This window comes from Ictidomys tridecemlineatus, chromosome 5 (assembly GCF_052094955.1).
Source record: "Ictidomys tridecemlineatus isolate mIctTri1 chromosome 5, mIctTri1.hap1, whole genome shotgun sequence".
NCBI classification, from domain to species: domain Eukaryota; kingdom Metazoa; phylum Chordata; class Mammalia; order Rodentia; family Sciuridae; genus Ictidomys; species Ictidomys tridecemlineatus.
In genome coordinates, this window is record NC_135481.1 from 29,089,826 (window position 1) to 29,110,306 (window position 20,481).

General features: G+C 38.3%; 1 protein-coding gene across 3 annotated transcripts in view; it reads left to right on the forward strand.

The window, feature by feature from the left end:
* The first annotated feature begins 815 nt into the window (after positions 1-815).
* Myo5a (myosin VA) overlaps positions 816-20,481 on the forward strand; it is a 228,574-nt gene continuing 208,908 nt past the window's right edge. The window contains exon 1 of one of the 3 annotated variants that reach the window (XM_078049598.1): positions 816-1,172. In XM_078049598.1, coding sequence (XP_077905724.1) covers positions 1,146-1,172 — 27 coding nt within the window. In that variant the 5' untranslated portion in view covers positions 816-1,145. The remainder of the gene's footprint in view (positions 1,173-20,481) is intronic. The other 2 variants (XM_078049596.1, XM_078049597.1) reach the window with 2 other exon arrangements.

Below are 20,481 nucleotides of genomic sequence, written 5' to 3' on the forward strand. Positions count from 1 at the left end.
TGAGACAACATAGCACTGAGGATAGAAAGACCACATTCCTATGCATGATGCACTACAATAACTACGAGTAGATTGAGGCCTTTAACTTTTGCATACAGAGTCAAATTGCAAATACTGTATAAACTTTCTACGTTAAGTGTGTCATTTTCAGGTGGTACCCTAAAGGAGACCACCAGGGAAGAGGAAAAGGCGAAGAAATTGGGCTGGGCCAAAAGTGTAGTGGCACTTCTGCAAATGCACAGGCCTAGAAAAAAGGCGGTGGGGTTGTCCTCTGGAGACATTTTGTTTTCATTTTTAAGTTTCTGTGGCTCTGACATCGTGAGACAACCCTGCTGCCTATGCCAAGGAGTTGGGAGTGACCTTGGTGATCCTCCTCAAATCCCCCGTGATGCACTACTTAGCATCCAGGTCACTGCTGTTAGTTACCTAGGCTTTTCTGGAGTTCTAGGTTATTCGACGACAGCCTTTCAAGAAGACCTGTCCCAAATCCTCTCCCTAGAAATTCTCGGAAGCATCCTTGAGACCCCCCCCCCCCCCGTGGTTCACCTAGACAAGATGACAGTCCCTGCCATAGCTGCCCCTCCCACGGGGGCATAGCTTTTCAGCCAGGTCTAGCACTCGCTCCCAGAGGGGGCGTCCGCGCCCCGGGGCGAATGTCCTGGGGCAGGGTTTGGGCCTCCGCAGGGTGGCAGAGGCGCGGGCCTGCCAGTGACAGGCTGAGGATGCTGGGTGCCCGCAGCCGGTGGGAGGCAGCGTGAGCCCGAGAGAGCCCAGAGCAGCCGCGGTGGCAGCTCTCGAGCGCAGCCTCCTCCCGCTCCCACAATGCACAGGGCGGAGGCGGCGGCGGCGCGGCATCACCGAACGCTGAGGTGGCTGCGGAGGCAGCAGCGACCCGAAGGACCCCAGGCACGCGGATTTCTCGCGGCAGCTTGCGGCGAGCTCGGGAGTGATGGCCAGGCCCCCGCGGGCCGCCTGAGCCTGAGGCGCCCCGCCCCGCCCCGCCCTGCCCCTCCCGGCCCGGCCCGGCCCGGCCCTGCCCTGCTTCCCGCCCGCTGCTGCCAGGCGCTTGCTAGTCAGCACGAGGGGCCGCCCAGGCGAGGTGCGGCCTCCGCCCAGGCGGGGGTGTCGGCGCGTGGGGCCCCGCCATGGCTGCGTCCGAGCTCTACACAAAGGTAACGCGCCCCGCGGGACCGCGCCGGGGGAGGGCAGGGGGCCGCGCGGGCGACGCCGTGGGCTGTCAGGCTGCCGGGAGGCCACAGCGCGGGGACCCGCCCCGGCCAGCTCCACTCGTTTCCCAGCATTACAAAACCCCGGCCCGCGCGTCTGGCACCCGCCGCTGCACCTTCCTCTTTCGGGCGTTGACGTTTGAGCGGCGGAGCGAGGCCTGAGTCGCAGGTCACCCAGACCCCCTGCCACGCTTCTCGAGCTGGGGGTTGGATGAATTTCTGAGTGGAAAGGGACCCGGGTGGCTTAATGGGGCGGAACCGGGCCGCATCGCTTAGCTCTCCCGCTCAGTTTAGGAAAAATCCTGGATGCTGGGAGATGCTTGATGGATAGATCCGATGGTCCCTCTCGTGCGGACACGCGCTTAAAATAACGTCTTGTGTTGGTATGCAGTCGGACTTCTACAGCCAGCCCATCTTTCGATGGGATTGTTTTGTGTCCTGCAAATGGCAGCCAGTGTATTTTCACCTTTAGATGACGGGTTTCTAATCGCTGTCCTGGGCGGCGAGCCCTTGGGGAAGATGCAGCCGGATAAACGCCAGCTGATTCGCGGGCTGGGCGGATTGGTACTCATTGGTGGCTGGGAGTTTGCTGCCTGCGAGTAATCCCTTAGAGCCTTGTTAGACTTCATGTTTTCACCTTCCTTTTGGGCGAGCCTTTTCCTTCTGGTTTTAGTTTAAGGGAAGTGGCAGCCTTTTCTGTATTAAACTGACCCAAGCATTCTCTGCGTCTGGTAATCTCTGAATGGTGGGTTTTGGAGACCTGACTCTTTGGAGACTTCTGAAAAATTGTATTAGGCAATGTGTGGTGCCCTTTGTGAATGTATGAGACTTTGGCACCTACCTACATCTTCTGTGTAGGTAGGTGTTTTGCCAGCTATTGATTACCCCTACATACAGTTAACAGAATTGACTTAACTTTTCAAGTTAACATTTGCAGCATTCTTCTCTTAGGGTAATGGAACTGTTGCTTCCTATATGACCCATAAGACCAGGCCCAAATTGTAGCATAAAGGAATAGGTCTGGGTTGGGCATTAAGAGACCTGTTTCTAGAATAGATCTTTTTCACTTACTGTGTGACCTTGGGCAAATCACTTATCCTCTCTGGGTAGTTTCCTCACTTGTAAATAGGGTTAATTATACCTGCCTTGCATCCCTTACAAGGTGTTGTGGATCAAACCTAATAATAGTTGTGAAAGCTTTTTGTGATCTGTAAGTTTCCCTACAAATATGATGTATATGATTAATTTCTTCAACCAGGAAGTGAGGAGCTTGCATGAAACATTCTCTGGGACTCCTTTCTTTCTAGCCCTAGATTTAAGAATTGCATCATTGGAATTTTACTCTAAATTTAGTAATTTCTTTAGGCTCTAGAGATCTCTAACATATAAATGATTATAACTGGAAACTGACTAAAAGTTACTTTATTAACAAACACATATAGTACTTACTATATACTTACTATGTGGTAGATAGCAGTCTAAATATAATATTTTACAAATATTAACTCATTTAATCCTCATAGTGAATGTATGCGGTAGATACTAAGAAATATTAGAATTATTTTCTAATAGTGAAGAGATCAGTGTGTAAACATTCCTTAGTTACTCTTTGTAATATTCCTAACCCCTGTCTGTGGTGGGCAGTCCGTTATAAAGCTGTTAATACTAGGCTGCTTAACTAGAGATTGATTGGATAGTTAATTGTTGTTGGATTTTAGATTTGCTTTATTTTCCCTTCCAAGATAGTTTGTAAGGAAAACAATTGACAAGATATTGTGATCTCTAAATTGTAAAGGTTTTGGGTTTCTGTCACAACTTAATCATAAACTATTTTAAAATTCACTTTCTAGACATTGTAAAGACAGACTGTTTTAGTCATCAAGACTGAAGTTGAAGCTTTAAGTGCTCATAATGTACATATTACCTAAAATAGTCTGGTCTCTTGTTTATTTGTTAGTTAACTCTTTCTATGAATGAGCCTTAGCTTAATAGCAGGCAGAAATATTTATTGAGAATCCTGTGTGCTACTCAGCTTAATGTCCAGAATTTCTAACAATGGACAAATCACAGTCCTTTCTCTCAAGGGGTTCAGGATCCCCTCCTCCTCCCCTTTTTATCTCCTCCCAGCTATTGAGGATGGAACCTAGGGGTACTTTACTTCTGCGCTACACCTCCAGCCTGTTTGTTTATTTTTTTAATTTCAAGATAGGGTTTTGCCAAGTTGTCAAGCTTGGCTTTGAACTTGGGATCCTTCTACCTCAGTCTCCCATGTAGCCAGGATTAAAAGTGTGTATCGTCACATCCAGCTTTTTGTATCCTCGATTCACTTTGAATTTCCAAGGGCATAAATAACCTGTTACGGGCTGGGGATGTGACTCAAGTGGTAGCGCCCTTGCCTGGCATGCATGCGGCCCGGGTTCGATCCTCAGTACCACATACAAACAAAGATGTTGTGTCCTCCGAAAACTAAAAAATAAATATTAAAATTCCCTCTCCCTCTCTCTTTTAAAAAAATAAATAACCTGTTACCTCAACAATTGGCAAATAATTGGTAGGGTATTAGGAGAAGTTAGAGAATATGTTGGGACATGGGGAAATCATTTGGAATGATTCTAGAGACAAAATTGGGATAATGATTATAAAGGGAAAAGGGAAATCTTTGAAGTAGTATTAGTGGGCAAATATAAGTTTCTTTCCCTTACAGAGGATTAATGGGAAGGAGGTTCTAGGATAAGGAAAAGATGTATTGATGACATGCCATAATGATGATATTCAACATTGTAGTTAAGTCTGAAAAATGCCCTTTTAAAAAATGTCACTCAAGGGGCTGGGGTTGTGGCTAAGTGATAGAGCACTTGCCTTGCACATGTGAGGCACTGGGTTCGATTCTCAGCACTGCATATAAATAAATAAAATAAAGGTGCATTGACAACTAAAAGATATTTTTAAAAATGTCACTCAGAGCTTTAAAGGCAGATCTTGATGTGTGATACAGACTAGCTCCTATTATAGTAAAGGGCAAGAAACTGTTCAATTTTTCTTTTTGAGCTAGAATGATAATTTTTTATGCCTTTATTTTATTTATTTTTATGTGGTACTGAGGATCAAACCCATTGTCTTACATGTGCTAGGCAAGCACTCTACCACTAAGTTACAACTCCACCTCCATGATAATGATTTTTTTTTTTTTTAGAGAATTTTTTTAATATTTATTATGTGGTGCTAAGGATTGAACCTAGGGCTTTACACGTGCTAGGCGAGTGCCCTACCACTGAGCCACAACCCCAGCCCCCTAGAGTAATTTTTTCTGTACCAGAAATTGAACCCAGGAGCTCTTTACTACTAAGCCACATCCCCAGCCCTTTTTATTTAGAGACAGTGTCTTGCTGAGTTGCTTAGAGCCTCAATAAGTTGCTGAGACTGACATTGAACTAGTGATCTTGCTCTCTCAGCCTCCAGAGCCCCTGGGATTACGGAAATGCACTACTGTACTAATTGAATAGAGTAAATACTTTAAGAGCAATAGCTAGGTTCATGGCTATAAATTTCTGGAAACTAACATTTGGTTAAATATGTTTATTGTTTTTTTGGGGGGGTGTTGTGATCTATTTAATTTTTTAAATTGCAGCATTATTGTGCTATTCATATACTACACAGTACAACAATTTAAGGTGTATGATTCAGTGGTTTTAGTATATTTACAAAGTTGTATGTTGATTTGTTTCCATGCCTAAAGAATGGAAGGTGGAAGACAGCTATGATATCTTAATGCTTCTGATTTTCAAAGTATTTGCTAGTCTTTTTCTTTTTGTGGAACTGAGGATTTAACCCAGGGACACTCTACCACTGACCTACATCCCTACTCCTATTTATTTATTTATTATTTTGTTTCGAAACAAAACAAAAGGGTCTCACTAAGTTGCAAAGGCTGGCCTTGAATTTGTGATCCTTTTGCCTCAGTTTCCCAAGTTGGAATTAGTCTTGCACTTACTGCTCCCAGCTTGAAATTATTTGTTAGTCTTGTCTTGCCAGTGGATATCTGCATCATAACATCAACCATTGGTACAACTACAAATGATTTACCATTTATGGAGCAGGGTTTATTCATTAGACCTATAAGTATCATGAGCAGCAATATAATGAGTTGCATGTTAATGATCTTCATATGAGGTTCCCAGACACCGTGTATAGCACCATAAATACTATGGAATGGCCAAAATTACTGAAGCTGTTTAATTAGGAGTCCTTACGGTATGTTAAAATGCTGAGTATTATAACAGTACAAAAACAATCTGAAGTCCCAAAGCCGTGTAAACTTTGCTAGATGAAAACAGCTGTTCAGGTCAGTCGATTGTATCTTTGTAATTTTCCTTTCCCACCATATTTTTTATACCTTGTGAAGCCACGTGGCCTAGATTTTTTCTGGCATAGTTTCAGTTTTATATTTTATGCTATTGTTCCTTCAAACCATCATTCCTGGAAATTCTGATATTTGTTTAAACTTAATTTCTCAGTCTGCTTTCATCCTCTTGAAGCAGGACACAAATCTCATGTGATCATGTGCTCTGATTGGGAGTTTAGCAAGCACATGCTGTCCTCAAGCCTCCTCCCTAGTCACATTCCTTCTCTTTGTTTTTGCTCCTGGTGTTCCTAGGCTTATTAATGGCACTGCTGTCTCCTAGCTCCTCAAGTTGGAAACCTCAGCATCCTTTCCCTTGTCTCACAATCTACATTTATTCCAATTCTAATTCACTTGGCATCCAACTGACTGTTCAGATTCTGAACTACTACTAGCACATTTTTTCCCCATATAAAGAAGTGGTTAAACAAGTAAACACACATCAGTCATGCTGAAAGGTGAGTAACAGAAGGGAGAACTGGGAGCCCGGGAGGCCAAGGAGATTGTTTCAGAAAACAAAATGTGAATTGATGAATGTCTGGTAGAGAGAACATGTACAGAAAGTGTGGGGGAAAGGGGACAAACCTGAGAGGTTTCCAAGTTAGATTACATATAGGATGGGAAAGAGAGGGCATAGGACAAGAAAATACTATTAGTTCCAGCCTTGGAAACTGGAAGTTAATTGCTCTGTCATCATGAATTTTTATTGACTCTTAACTTAAAAACTACACAAATACTTCAGAACTCCTTGAGCAAAGCAAAATGCTCATGATTTGCTCTTGAAATTTGTTACTCTATCTTGAAGTGTAAAAGTTTTGTGTATGGCTCAGTGGTTAAAAGATTACAGAGTTCTCATGAGAGTGGCTACTGCCAGATTAAATCTTCTTGGCACTTCTAGCTTTTTATAAAATAAGGGAAAACTGGGGCTGGAGATGTAGCCCAGTGGTAGAACACTTGCCTCGCATGCATGAAGGCTTGGGTTGAATCCCTAGTACCACAAAAAAGTAAGTAAATAAAGTAAGGAAAACTGAAGGAAGGTCTGGGGATCCAGGGATTAAACTACAACCTGGGAGAGGGGGATAGAGAACACTTACTTTTGTATAGCAGCATGAGAAAGGGAGAGATGATCCTCCCCAACTTCATTTCTTACCTTACAAATAGGAATTAATTTAGTTTCTCTGTTTTAACATTATGATGAATTTTGCCTCCATTAGGAGAGCTTAGGGGCACTTGGCCCACTGGAGGGTCAATTTGGATTTGTCTCCATTTCAGGCAATTGAAGTATAAACTTCTGTCTATAGAGGGAGTAAGGTCTTGCCATAGTCTAAATATTAGTCTAAATATTGTGTGGGCAACACCACTTCACCCTCCCGTCCTCAATGGACAATGACTATAGTTGCACTTAGTTTTTTTTCCAAACTGAATGTGTGGTTCCACCTTAGCCTAACCAATAGAGATAGTTGATACAAAGGCCTGGCCTTAGGCATCTCCTGTGAAGTTTTCAGTGAGAGGTGAAGAGTAAGGAAAAGGAGTTTAAGTGGTTTATTTAATCTTTCCTCCACATTTACCACTTGGCCTTTATTAACTATGACTGCGTTTGGTGCTTTGATTCTTTAGGTCTTCAGTGTACTATAATGCCCTTTGGTCAGTTTTGCTCTTTAGCTGTTCCCATTCCCATCTACCATGATTGTAATTTCAGTCTGAGTTTTTGCTAATACATCTTAAACTTTGCAGAAATTCATCCCTGGTCTCTTCATGCCCAAGGCATTCTCCATGAGTCTTCTAAGCCCTCTTTACTTGGAATTCTTAACCAGAAGACATTAGCATTAAATATCTCCTGGGGCTACAGATGCTTTTTGCCAGCTGTACAATTTAGGGGACATGTCATTGTTTTGTTTTCGAAATAATGCCTCCAAACTTGTTTGAAATCAAGGAAAAAGTATGATACATTTCCCTGAGTGTATGAGGACTGTCCATCTACCTCCTTTGGCCTAATGTGCTGCTGTGGCCCAAAGGGGAGCAACATGCTAGGCTGGAGGGAGACTGGACACACAAAAGATAAATCTAGTGTCCTTGATCATTTATAAAAAAAACATGCATCGTGGCCAGGAATCCTGTGTTTGTGGTTGGGTTTTCCTACTCCTTGCTGAATAGATACTGAAACTAGAGAATTTCAGACAGGAGAAATAAAATTATCAGGGCAGGAAAGAAGCTAGAGAGATTAAAAGGGTAGAGCTCTCTGTTGTATGTTGATTTTTCTTTTCTTTAGTATTGGGTATGGAACCCAGGGCCTTTCTCATGCTAGTCAAGCACTCTAGCCTAAAAGGATAGAACTCTCTAGAAAGATAGTGATCTAGAAAAAATAGTGGCGTATTTAACATCAAGAACTGTGGGAGTTTAAGTGGGTGCAATGGCAACTCAAGATGATGAAGCAGAAAGATGGCAAGTTTGAGGCCAGCCTGGCCTGGACAATTTGGTGAGACCCTGTGCTACCCTGACACTCCCTACACCCCTACCAAATATCAAGTTTCTCTACGGAACTGAAATGCTGAGATGATATAGACTTCTATTGTTTTTTTATTCTTTTTTTACACTACTGGGGATTGAATTCAGGGGTGCTCTACTACCCAGCTACATCTCCAGACCTTTTTATTTTTTATTTTGAGAAAGGGTCTCACTAATTTATTGAGGCTGACCTCAAACCTCGATCCTCCTTCCTCATCCTCCTGAATCACTGGGATTACAGGCATGAGCCACCATGCCCAGCTAGATCTTGAAATAAATGAATTCATGCCTTTAAATGAATTTCTGCCACAAACATTAAATTTTACATTTATGAAACTACCTCAAGTTATGGCATCATCCTTGTTGTAAATAGTAAGGGCCTGGGTGATTCATGCATAGAAATTCTGACACACTGATTTACCAAACTTCTTTTTGACAGTGTGAGACAGTTTACCAGCTAGAGCTGATGTAGTTGGAACATGCAAAAAAAAAAAAAAAAAAAAAAAAACAAAAAACAACAACAACAAAAAAAAACCAAGCAACTCAAGGTAGAAAGGGTTTTATTTGCTTAGATCACCCTTAAGTTTAGGCATGGCTAGATTCATGGCTCAGATGTGGTCTTTGGGGCTGCCTGCCCCTGACTCATGTGCTATCTGACTTTAGTTTTATCCTCAGGACAGTTTTTTCTAGTGTGAAAAGATGTGCCTCTGCACATCACATGATCACTTAGCTCTGGGCATGGAGGAAGAGCGTATGATGGAGGAATTCCTGCAGCCCTTTCTTCGGGTCATGTGTTCACTCACTATGCCCAGTGGGCAATAGGGGAGGAGTGCCATGAGTCAAGTCTGTGCTAGCCTCAGAGGTCTGGGAGAGGACAGGGCACAGTAATTGATAGTTCCATTCTGGCATCATGGGATAGCTGAGATCCATTCCCCATCAGAAGGAACAGTGCTGAGTAGACAAAATGAAACAATTACCCTCAATCACTGTCTTCTACGGATAGATCACTAAAAACAGCAGTGATTAAGTCCTACTCCCTTTCTGATCCTTGAGCTGAAGAATGGAGAGTTTTGCATGACCAGGAAGACTTTATTCAGGTGTCTTTCCCCTAGAAAATAATTTTGAATTAAAAAAAAAACAAGCCATAGAGAATCCATACAAACAAACATTATTAAGAGCATATCATAAATTGAATATCTAAAAAGTATCTTTTATTCAATCTTAGTGAATAAGGGGGCTATGAACCTATGTCACCTTTCCTGCTGATTTCTTTCTATTATATTTCCTCAGTATTTCTTCACACTTTTCTTTTATACATTATCTTCTTCCCTCATTTTTTACCTGTTATACATTATACAAATTTCTTGTTCCCTTTGTGCTTATCCAGGTTATCCCTGTTATCTCTGGTGGTGGACTTTCTATTCTGCTTTCTTCCTTCTACCCTGTCATCTTCTTTTCCTCCTATTTTTATATTTTGTATCCCAGACCATAATGTTCTATTGTTATTTGTTATAACCAAATACACAAACACATAACCTATAATGGAATAAAATCAATTTTGAATGATTTGTTACTTAGTAATTCTTATTCAGGCAGGGTACTTTGTTGCTCAAATCCATATATTTTTGCTTTGTTACCACTCCCTGAATCTGACATAACAAGAGGAAAAAGTTTTTGAATTTGCCTAAATCATTTTCTGTGTATATGATCATATGTGTTTCAAATAAACACTTCTGTGTTAAACTAATTGTTAGACTAATTAGATTATACCAGTTAAACCTTAGTTTTTCAGTTTACCATACTAGAGTACTTATAATAAGATGACTAGTTTTTTAAGGCTATGATCTCACTTTATAACCTTTTATATTAGATTTAACACAACTTTTATATAGGATTGATATGCTTGAACTGAGAAAAATCTTACTAGTTTGATAAGCCGCTAGGATCAGAATTCCTGGAGATGTTTCCTATGAAATTGGAGAGTGTGTATCTTCAAAATAAGGAATTTGGATCAAAACCTGAATTAAAACTTTCTAAATTTTGAATGTATAATTCTTATTTTTAAAATTTCTCAACCCTTGCACACTATTGATAGTAGGCTGGATTTTTTTGTTGTTGTTGTTATGTGTGAGGTTATGTTCTGTGTATCTCTCTTTTCAAACAGATTCTATATTTCTCAGGCTGGTCTCAAACTTGTTGACTCAAGTTGTACTCTCACCTCACCCTCCCAGGTAGCTGGAATTACAGATGTGTACCACTGCACCCTGTTGCCTCAGACCTTAAGATTCAGATTAGGGTGAGAAAAAGTGGGAAAGAGTTAAAAACATAAACAAAGATTACTCAGAAAAACTTTAAAAAAAAATAGTTGATTTATAAGTTGTATTTTTTTCCTGTTTATAGAAACAATACGCTGTAAACCACTTAGAAGATACAGAAACATATAAAGGAAGAAGTTATTTTTTTTTTATATTGGCAACTTCTTTAATATCTAGAGACTAGACATTATAAAATTAGGACTCCTTTGTCCAGTGTATATACAGTACAGCAAAGTTAAATGAAATGCACATAACATATAGGGCAATGGGAATTGAAATTTCCTAGCACACTCTCAGAAAAGACCTTCTATATCTTCTTCCTTCCCTCCTCCCTCACCCCAATGAACAAGTACAGACAGTATGCTGTTCAGAGGTGGTTTAATAATTCCAAACACACTATTTCCCATCAGTTTTTAAAAGCTGTTTCCAAAAAGTTTTATTCTACTACTTCTATTTTTAAATATATCAAGCACGTTTATCTAGGAGGACTAGATATTTCATATAAGAACTTGTCCGCTATGCACCCAGTGCTAATAAATAAAATTGTACACCTAACAATGGTTATAATTTGGGGTATCTTCTAATATAACTGTTTTGTCCTTGAGCCTTTGCCTCTTTGCTTCTTTCTCTACTTTCAGTCCAGTGGACAAGTACAGGCATATGGAATGCTTACAGATGGATGAACAAATTTATATCCAAAAGTCATTTACAGAGGACAAACTTTCCTATGAATTTCAACACAAATGCACAAAATGTGCTAATTTCATTACTTGATCATACTCTGGCAACATCTTTAACATCTAGAGAATAGATGTTGCAAAATTGGGACTTATTTGTGCATTATATACATAGCAGAACAAAATGCACAAAACATACCAAAATGTCTGATGTCTGAAAATATCCAAGTATGGACACACTAACATACTACTTTTTGTAATTGCTTCCCTCCCACCTCCTCCACATCACTGATGGTACTGTATTGCCCGCAGAGGTGATTTAACACTTCCATTCCCACAAGACAATATTTCACATGAATTTTAGCAAAAAGATGTTTATAAAATGCTATTTTACCATAAAGGAAGCAAGTAAAAAGAACATAATTATACCACCCAGAGATTATCATTGCTAATTATTTATTTATTTTATTTATTTATTTTTGTATTGCTAGAGATTAAACCCAGAACTTTGTACATGGTAGGCAAGTACTGTACCAGTGAGCTCCATCTCCAGCCTTGATTTAATTTTTTAGACAATGATAATAATTTTAAATGATTCTAAATGTTCTAAAATGATTTTTGAAACAACATATTGTGAGGATTTTTATCATTACAACATTTTTACTTTTTTTTTTGAGTAGTAGAAACATATACATTTAAGAAATTAAATCTTTTGCAAATCGAAACTGTTTTCTTTTTCTCACCATCCTCATCATTGTTGCTTTTTCTCAAGTTTGGAAGAATCTGGGACACACAGAATAATTGAATTAGAATTTATAAAGAAATAAAACCATGAAGCTTCCATCTTAAGAATATAAATCATATATTTTAACTTTAAATTACCTGATAAGTGGGGCACAGTGATGCATGCCTAGAATCCCAGCAACTTGGGAGGCCAAGGAAGAAGGATCATAAATTTAAATCCAGCCTCAGCAACCTAGAAGGACCCTATCTCAAAATAAAATATAAACATAAATAGGGCTGGGGATGTGGCTCAGTGGTTAAGTGCTCCTGGGTTCAATCCCTGGTATTCCCCCTCAAAAAAGTAAATAATAATAATAATATAATTATGATAATAATAATATAATAATAATAAGAAAGAAAATTACCTGGTAATATGTTGTCATTTCATTGTAAACATTTCCACCTGATTATAATAAACTAACATTTGTCTGAAATAGTCCAAAGATGTATTTGCTTTTCGAGAACCTAAAAGCCCTTCAACATCAACTGCCTGCTTCATAACCATCAGAATTGAGTAAAATATACCCAAAGATAAAGACAGCACCCTAAAATTGACCCTTATAATAATCAGAAACTGTGTTGGGGTTTGTGAAGCCTTCAGGTCATTGTTGTGTACAGGAACCCTACCTAAGGACTTGGATCGGAATGGTAACCAGAAACCTCACATGACGGTTGATGGTGTAGAGTCTTAGATATTGAAGGCCCACAAAATTAGCCTTAGTATCCTTTAAGTTTCTTTTCTTCATTCCTAAAACCCTGAGTTTTACCTTATCTAGTTTAATTTGTTTGCTTCTAAAGACTATGGCATGGGCAAATGTATGACTCCAAGGCCATATAATTATCAAATAATAATGATTAATATTTTCAGAGACCTTATGTGGGTCAGACACACTTCTGAGGGTTTTGTTATATTGGTTTACTTTCTTAGCTTTCACCCTTGTCTTAAAAAGAGAGGTAATGATCATAGCAGTCAAGAGCATGGATGTTATATCTAGAAGTCAGATATTGGTTTGAATCCTAGTTTTGCTGTTCACTTTCTTTGTGACCTGGAACAAGCTTCTTAACCTCTCTGTGCCTCAATTTTTCACTTATATAATGGTGATAGTGGTCTTAATGATGACTAAATTATTTAATGTATAAAAATGTATAATGTATAAAAATGCTTGGAATAGTGATCAGTACATAGTAACTACTTAAGTATTAGTTTGTTATAGCAGTTATAGCTATAATTCTCTTTTTATCTTTGGCTCCTTTGTCTTAAGCTTACTTGCCTCTTATTGCCCCTTAAGATATTTGTGTTCCTGACTGTGTCCTTGGCCCACATTTTCTTTTCTGATTTCTCCCATGCTTCCAATTGTTCCCTTTTACAACCCACACTGTGATCAGCAGAACTGACCCAAGAACAGATCTCAGTATGCTACTCTCCAGCTCAAAACTTCTGACTGGTACCCAGTCCCTTTCTCCCTCTCCTTAATTATCTACCATAGAATTAATTCATTCCTTAGCTAGGTACTCCAGGATGAATGATATTTTAATAGTCCAACTCTTGGCTTGGTCTTTCACAATCGTGAGGTTTCTCAAACTTCTGTAAATAGCAATTGTCCAGAAAGATTTTTAAAATGTAAATTTTTGGATCATGCCTCTAAAGAACTCAGGAATCTTCATTTTAAATGCCATCAAGGGTTCTATGCATGTAGTCTGTGGAGTCCCACTCAAAGATACTGAACCAATCTTAGAAATACTGGGTGTCTCAAGGAATTAAACACATGTTCAGAAGTAGCTCAGCAAGGCAAACTTGACTTCTGCAGAAGAATGTGCCACCCAACAAAGTCTGGTAAGCAAGCACACTTGGATGAGCAGTCCTCCAGTTTTTATCCCTAATGCTTTTATCCTTATTGCCCCTTGCTCTGATTGGAGGAGCTCAAGGTTACAAATCTACACCATTGGCTAATTTTAAAATGGCCCGCAGGGGCTGAGGATGTGGCTCTAGCGGTAGCGCTTGCCTGGCGTGCGTGAGGCCCAGGTTCGAACCTCAGCACCACATACAAACAAAGATGTTGTGTCCGCCGAAAACGAAAAATAAATAAATAAAATTTAAAATAAATAAATAAATAAATAAAATGGCCCAGAAAGGTAGGGGCTAGAGTTACAATGACTATGATTAGATAAACGTTGGGAAGTTCAAAATAGCTAGGATAGGATCCCAATTAAGGATAAATACTGTAATCTGAAAATGGACCACTGGACTTTGTATTGCTCACATTACCTCTTGAGCCCAGCCCATGTTTGAGTTTTGCTTAACTCTTGTTTGCTCTACTTCCTCTTTGCCATGATTTCCTAATAAGTTTTCAATAAAATTTAATGGTGTTGGTGAATCTTTTAAAAAATTTTCAGGTTTTACAGTACACATATTGTTAGCTATAGGTTTGTCTTTCCTGGCTATCTTTTTTTTTCTTTCTTTCTTTTTTGTGATGCTGGGGATAGAACCCAGGGCCTCACACACGCTAGGCATGTGCTATACCACTGAGCTACATCACCAGCTCCTTCCCAGCTATCCTTGATGTTTCACTTTATAAAATAGGGAGAAGACCTGGCACATGGTATGACCCAGTAAATCTTTGCTATTTTTAAAGGCAACTGGAAAAACTGCCTCCTTTATATTAAAATATAATTAAGAGTCTTCTTTGGTGAAAGATGTTTCATTGCCATTACTAATAATAGGTGTGAAATAGTACAGGAAATGACTTGCAGAATTACTTGGGGAGATGTTTTGCTTTTAAAAAAGAATTTAAAACAGCATAATATAGTAAGTGTCCAGTGAAGAACGTTAGAAGATTCATAAATACAAAAGAAATAATTGAATATAACCCTGTTATTCTCAAATACTTTTAATATTTTGATGTTTGTCCTTCTAGTCTTTTTTATGCATATATTTTCTTTAGCAAAATAGTTTCTTTTGTACATACTATTTTGTAACAAGATTGTTTTCTTTAAATAATATGCTGTGAATATTTTCCCATGCCAATACATATTTTTCTGATGTTTTTAATGACTTCAAATATTATATTGCACAAATTAGTCGTATGGTACTCATTTAGTTCTCTATGATAACTACTTACAATTTTTTTGAAGTTTACATTTGAATTAAAGAGAACCAAAAGCCTATCTGTGTTTATTTTTTTAAATTTATTTATTTATTTATTTTTTTAAAAGAGAGAGTGAGAGAGGAGAGAGAGAGAGAGAGAGAATTTTTAATATTTATTTTTTAGTTCTCGGTGGACACAACATCTTTGTTGGTATGTGGTGCTGAGGATCGAACCTGGGCCACATGCATGCCAGACTAGCGAGCTACCGCCTGAGCCACATTCCCAGCCCCCTATCTGTGTTTATTTAAAAAAAAGTAAATTGCAGTTACTTAATTTTTCTTTAATAATAATATTGGTACAAAACTTGGTGATTATGATATAAATGTTAAAGATGTTAATTTATTTAGAACTTAAAATATTAAAAGAACATAGGAATATCAAAATACTCAGGAATAAATCCTTAAATATAATTACATATTTGGGATCTCAGAGAGTGCCAGCTACAACATTTTACTAGAAGAAAATTCTCCAGACTACAGAGGTAGATAGAGCAGTGTTATTAATTAGTGGGCCAGGTGAATCAGAACAAAGGATCCCTTCCTCCTCTAGTAGTTTTGGAAGCCATATGTCAGTATGAATTTTATTAAAACCTACAGATTTATATACCTGCCTTTTCCTGATAGCCAAGGAGACTATATCCTTAACTAATGAAAGACATACAGGATCTGCTGAACCCCTGCATCCATATGTAATGGTAGGTTAGACTGGCTGCTCAGAATCTGTTGTATTTAGAAACAGAAAAGTTGATTTAGGCCAAATGGAGAATAATATAGCAGAGGCAATTATTCAAGAAAAAAACATGTTCATGGAATCAAGAGAAGTAATGTGGGAAGTAAGCTCTGAGAAATGACACTTTGAAGCTTTGAAGCTCTAAAAGGGAGTCTTTGAGTTCCTGTATTTCAAATAACCCCTTCTCCCTGTCTCCAGTTTGCTGTAATTAAGTGTTTCTAATAAAGAGTTTACGACTGAAATGTGTCTGGGAAACTGGGCAGAGGTCTTTAGGGGCCTAGTTCTTGAGAAGTTGCCCACTTTCCTTAGGGCAGATGTATGTTTCCTGGAGTTAGAGTTTTCTGTGTCAGCAACGTGCTTTAGTCTCAGGAAATTTAGGATTATCTGTGGACGAGGTTGAAGTTCTCAAACACTGCCTGCAAGAGTCATTGAGGGCAATATTGGCTTTTGGAGCTGGGGCCTCCACTGGAGTGTGTTTAAGAAGCATCTGGAAAGAAACATATTGCTACTTAACTGGTTAGATGGAGGATATCTCATCTGAGTTCATGAAAAATCTAAGGGATGGGAAGAGTTGAAAGGAAGTCACTGCCCATTTACCTAATCTGTAAAATTCAGTTGTAAACTATGCCATTCTGTACATTAGACCCAGATTCATGCGATAATTTTGTTCTTAAGGTTAAATATCTTCTGGCGTGTTCCTACAGGCTGAGGCAGGAGGATCACTTGAGCTCAGGAGTTGGAGTTGGCAACATACCGAGACCCTGTCTCAAAAAATATATGTATCTCCTATATTCTTATTTGACTTGCTTATTAATTGGTCCTGCAGATATAAATGTACATAGATGAATTTGCTCAGAATATGATCTTTATGTAGACAGAGTCTCAGCCAGAGCACTTCTGTAAATGCTTTCATTTTAGTCAATGTAATTTGGTTAAGTAGCAGTTGTCCTTTACTTTTTATTATCCACTGCCATAACAGTTACGTCAGATGTAGCTGGAGCTTAAAGCAGATGGGTGATGTTAAGTAATTCCAATGAAACAAAAACTGCCTCAAATAATTAATGGAATAACAATCTCATTAAAAGACCTTAGAGCTTCCCCCCAGCCCCCAAGAGACTAGAGAAAAATGATGGTCTAGATTGTTCACTTGAGACCACTTTGAGCTATTGATCTATCTTAGAGACCTCACCTGATGGTTCTGATTCCAACATGAATCACTCAGGCCATATAGTGATGTTATCATTTCTTCTTGCGGCTACTCTCTGTTTGCTATTGGTTGCAGTTTTCGAGAGAGCAGTGCATGAATTTTGGCATGTCAGAATCTAAAAATGGCTTTATTGTTTTATTTATAGCTGTCATATTTTAGTTTTAACTGAGTTTTTAACCTAGAAGCAAACATTTTTGTGTACATGTAGGGTGGCAAATACAAGGTAGGATTGACTACTGGGTTATTACAGAGAGGAAGAGGCTTTGTATTTTCCCATCTCTGTTTTCTTCAACTAATCATGTTGTCTATCAGCTGATCTTTCTGGATGAAGTTTGTCTTTTCTCCAAAATAGTCAAAGAAAGATGAACTATTGAGCAGAGATAACAAGCAAGGGAAAATCAAGAGAAGAGACAAGAAGAAAGGTCTTTTTAAAATTATTATTTGTTTTAATTAGTTACACATCACAGTATAATGATCTTGACATTTCATACATTTGCATCAGATGGGATATACTTTCTCATTTTTCTGAGTGTACAGGTTGTAGAATTACATTGGTCATGCAGTCACGTATATACCCACAATAATAATGTGTATTTTATTCTGCTGTCAGAAAGGTCTTTTTCTATAAATGATCATCTTGTTTTTCCAGCCCAACATGATGACACTGATTTTGAGAAAACTAGAAGGGAGTTTAATCCACTTATAATTTTAATAATAGATGAGAAGAGAATAAGAGTCAATGTATAATATATGATTTGCAATATTTTGTCAGATTAAAAGGTATAGGTTTCATATGATGTTGAAAATGTGATTAGAGGCTTATGTGTTTAGGAGTTAAATTTCTGGAAGCATATTTGTAAAGATCTAAGATCTAAAGAAAAAGAAAATTTAAAAAAAGGAAACATTAAAAACTAAAAAGGAAATGATTTTTTGAGATTAGAGATTTGAGACTAATTATCTGTGTTAGCTTTCCATTACTACAACAAAGTACCTGAAATAATCAACTTAAAAAAGAGAACGTATTTATTTTGGCTCACAGTTTTAGAGGTTTCAGTCCATGGTTGATTGGTTGTATTGCTTTTGGATCTGTGGTAAGGCAGTACATCATGGCAGGAGCATGTGGCACAGGAGCCACTCACCCCGTGGCAGCCAGAAGCAAGAGAGATAGATATAGGAAGGGGTTGAATTCCCATTATCACCTTCAAAGGCACCCCCCTAGTGACCTAAGACCTTCCACTAGATTCTACTATATTTCAGTAGCACTAAGCTGAGAATCAAGTCTTTAACACATGGATCTTCAGGCAATGTTCAAGTTCTAAACTGTGACATTACCCAAATGTTTATTACCAGGTATGTGAGAGGCAAACAGGTTAATGTTCTTGGGACAGAACAATCAATAACTCAGGGATCTAATGGCATGCCTACAAATAATATTGGCCAGTGTGCTATAGAGGTAGCAAACTCAGAGTAGATTCAAAAGAAGGGAGATCAGAACACCTAAGGATAATATATAGTACAAATTTATATTATATATTTTATAATTATATATTATAAAGATAATGTACATATATATGGACATTCTTTGTCATTATCTCTTTTTTTTTAGTCTAAGTTTTTCTAAAAATAGCTCCAAAGTTTATTTGCTTTATATTAGTAAGCATTTTTAACCTAAACCCTACTTTAGGTTTTCGAAAGATGTGATTCCAATAGCTTTGCTTCTTTAGAATTTTCATGAATCTAATATATGCTGAAAAGAAAGTAGAGAAAGACTATTCATAAAAGAGTTAAACTTTACAATTCTAAATGATAAAGTAACAAATACATAAAATTAATAGGAAATACTTAGAAGAACAAGTAAAATAACAAGCCATACTGTGATATGGTTAAGAGCATGATTTCTAGAGGTAGTGTGAGCTTCTTTCTGTGTGACCATAAGCAAATTAGTGGATGTACTTATTTTATTGGGCAGCAAAGAGAGACATAGATATAAAGTGTGGTTCTTAGCACATGGTAACAGAGTCCATTAGTGTTAATTCTTAGGTAGTATTATTGGCTTGTCTATTTTAAGTGATCTGTTAAAAAAATGTTTTCTAAAAAATGTAGCCCTAGATAGATTTTGTTTTTCATACTTTTAAAGCTTTTAGAGGGTTTCAGGACATGAGTTATGCACAGTAATTAAAATTTCCCTTCATTCTATACAGAGTTTATCTAGAGGTACCCTTTTCAGTTATAATCTGTCTGCAACTCATCATTGTCAGCACCAGCTGACATAGCTGTAGCTTCCATTCCTGTCCCTTTTTAATCTCTTTCATCAGCATTATCAGAAAGGGGAACTATATTCTAAACCAGGAATCTTAAAGGTCCTGTACCCAATAGCAATCAGTAAGTACTATTAGTATTTGTGCATAACATGCAGCTGTGTCATAAACTGTTGGTTGAATCCCAAATGCCAGTCCCAGCCCTTTTCTCTTGCCACTTTAGAGGTTTGAAAGACAATTATGCATTTTTATTATAACTTCCATTGTAGTTAGGACCAGCTACATGATTCAATTCTCACCAATGTTATATAGACCGAAAATTTTTGGAGGGCCTCTACAAGGAAAAAAAAGTGCTTGTCAGATAGAAGGAACAGAAACAAGAGAATAATTTGGATGCATGCCCTTTTCTTCTATCCTTAAGTATGGAATATGATGTATGGAATTGTGCAGTCAAGTAGCAATCATGAGGCAACAAGCCTGAGAATGAAAGGCTAACAAGCAAAGATGGTACAGCAGAAATCTAGGTTCTTTATATATAACATTATTAAGTGTCTGGAAAAACCCTGAGAACCTTTTCTGGATTCCTTGTTCAGTGTACAAAGAATTCCTAATATTAAAGCTATTTAGACTTTTCTGTTCCTTATAGCTGAAAGTATTCCTAACTTAAGCAAGATATAGCTGTTGTAGGTTGGGATGTGTAGCTCAGTGGTAGGGTGCTTTCCTAGCATTCACAAGCACTGTGTTTGATCCCCAACAGTGCAAAAATACAACAAATAAACAAACAAACAACAGAAACAAAAACCTCAGCTTTAATGTGAATAAAGTTAATATGAAATTGGAGAATTTGTTAAGTTTATACAGTGTTATTTGTTCACAAAACAAATATAAGTAACAGGGAATATGGCAGAATTCAGGAGGTAAAAGATGAATTCTAGTCATGCTTTGGTGACATGGGTATCAATATCAAACAACTCAGTGATAGTCATAATTTCTAAATACTCTGGCTACATCTGGAATTTTTTCCTACTATACATAGCTTTTCAAAGTCTGGTTTTCCTCAGGTTTAGGAACTGGAATATGAGAGAGGCAAGAAATGAAGTTTCAATAATATGGGGAAAGCTGGGTATGGGTAAGAGTGAGGGGTAAGAGATGTCAATTAAAAGATGAGCATGTAGAGGCCATACAAATCTTCTTGTCAGAGTTTTTCCTGGCACACCCTGAGTTTATGGTAGCCAT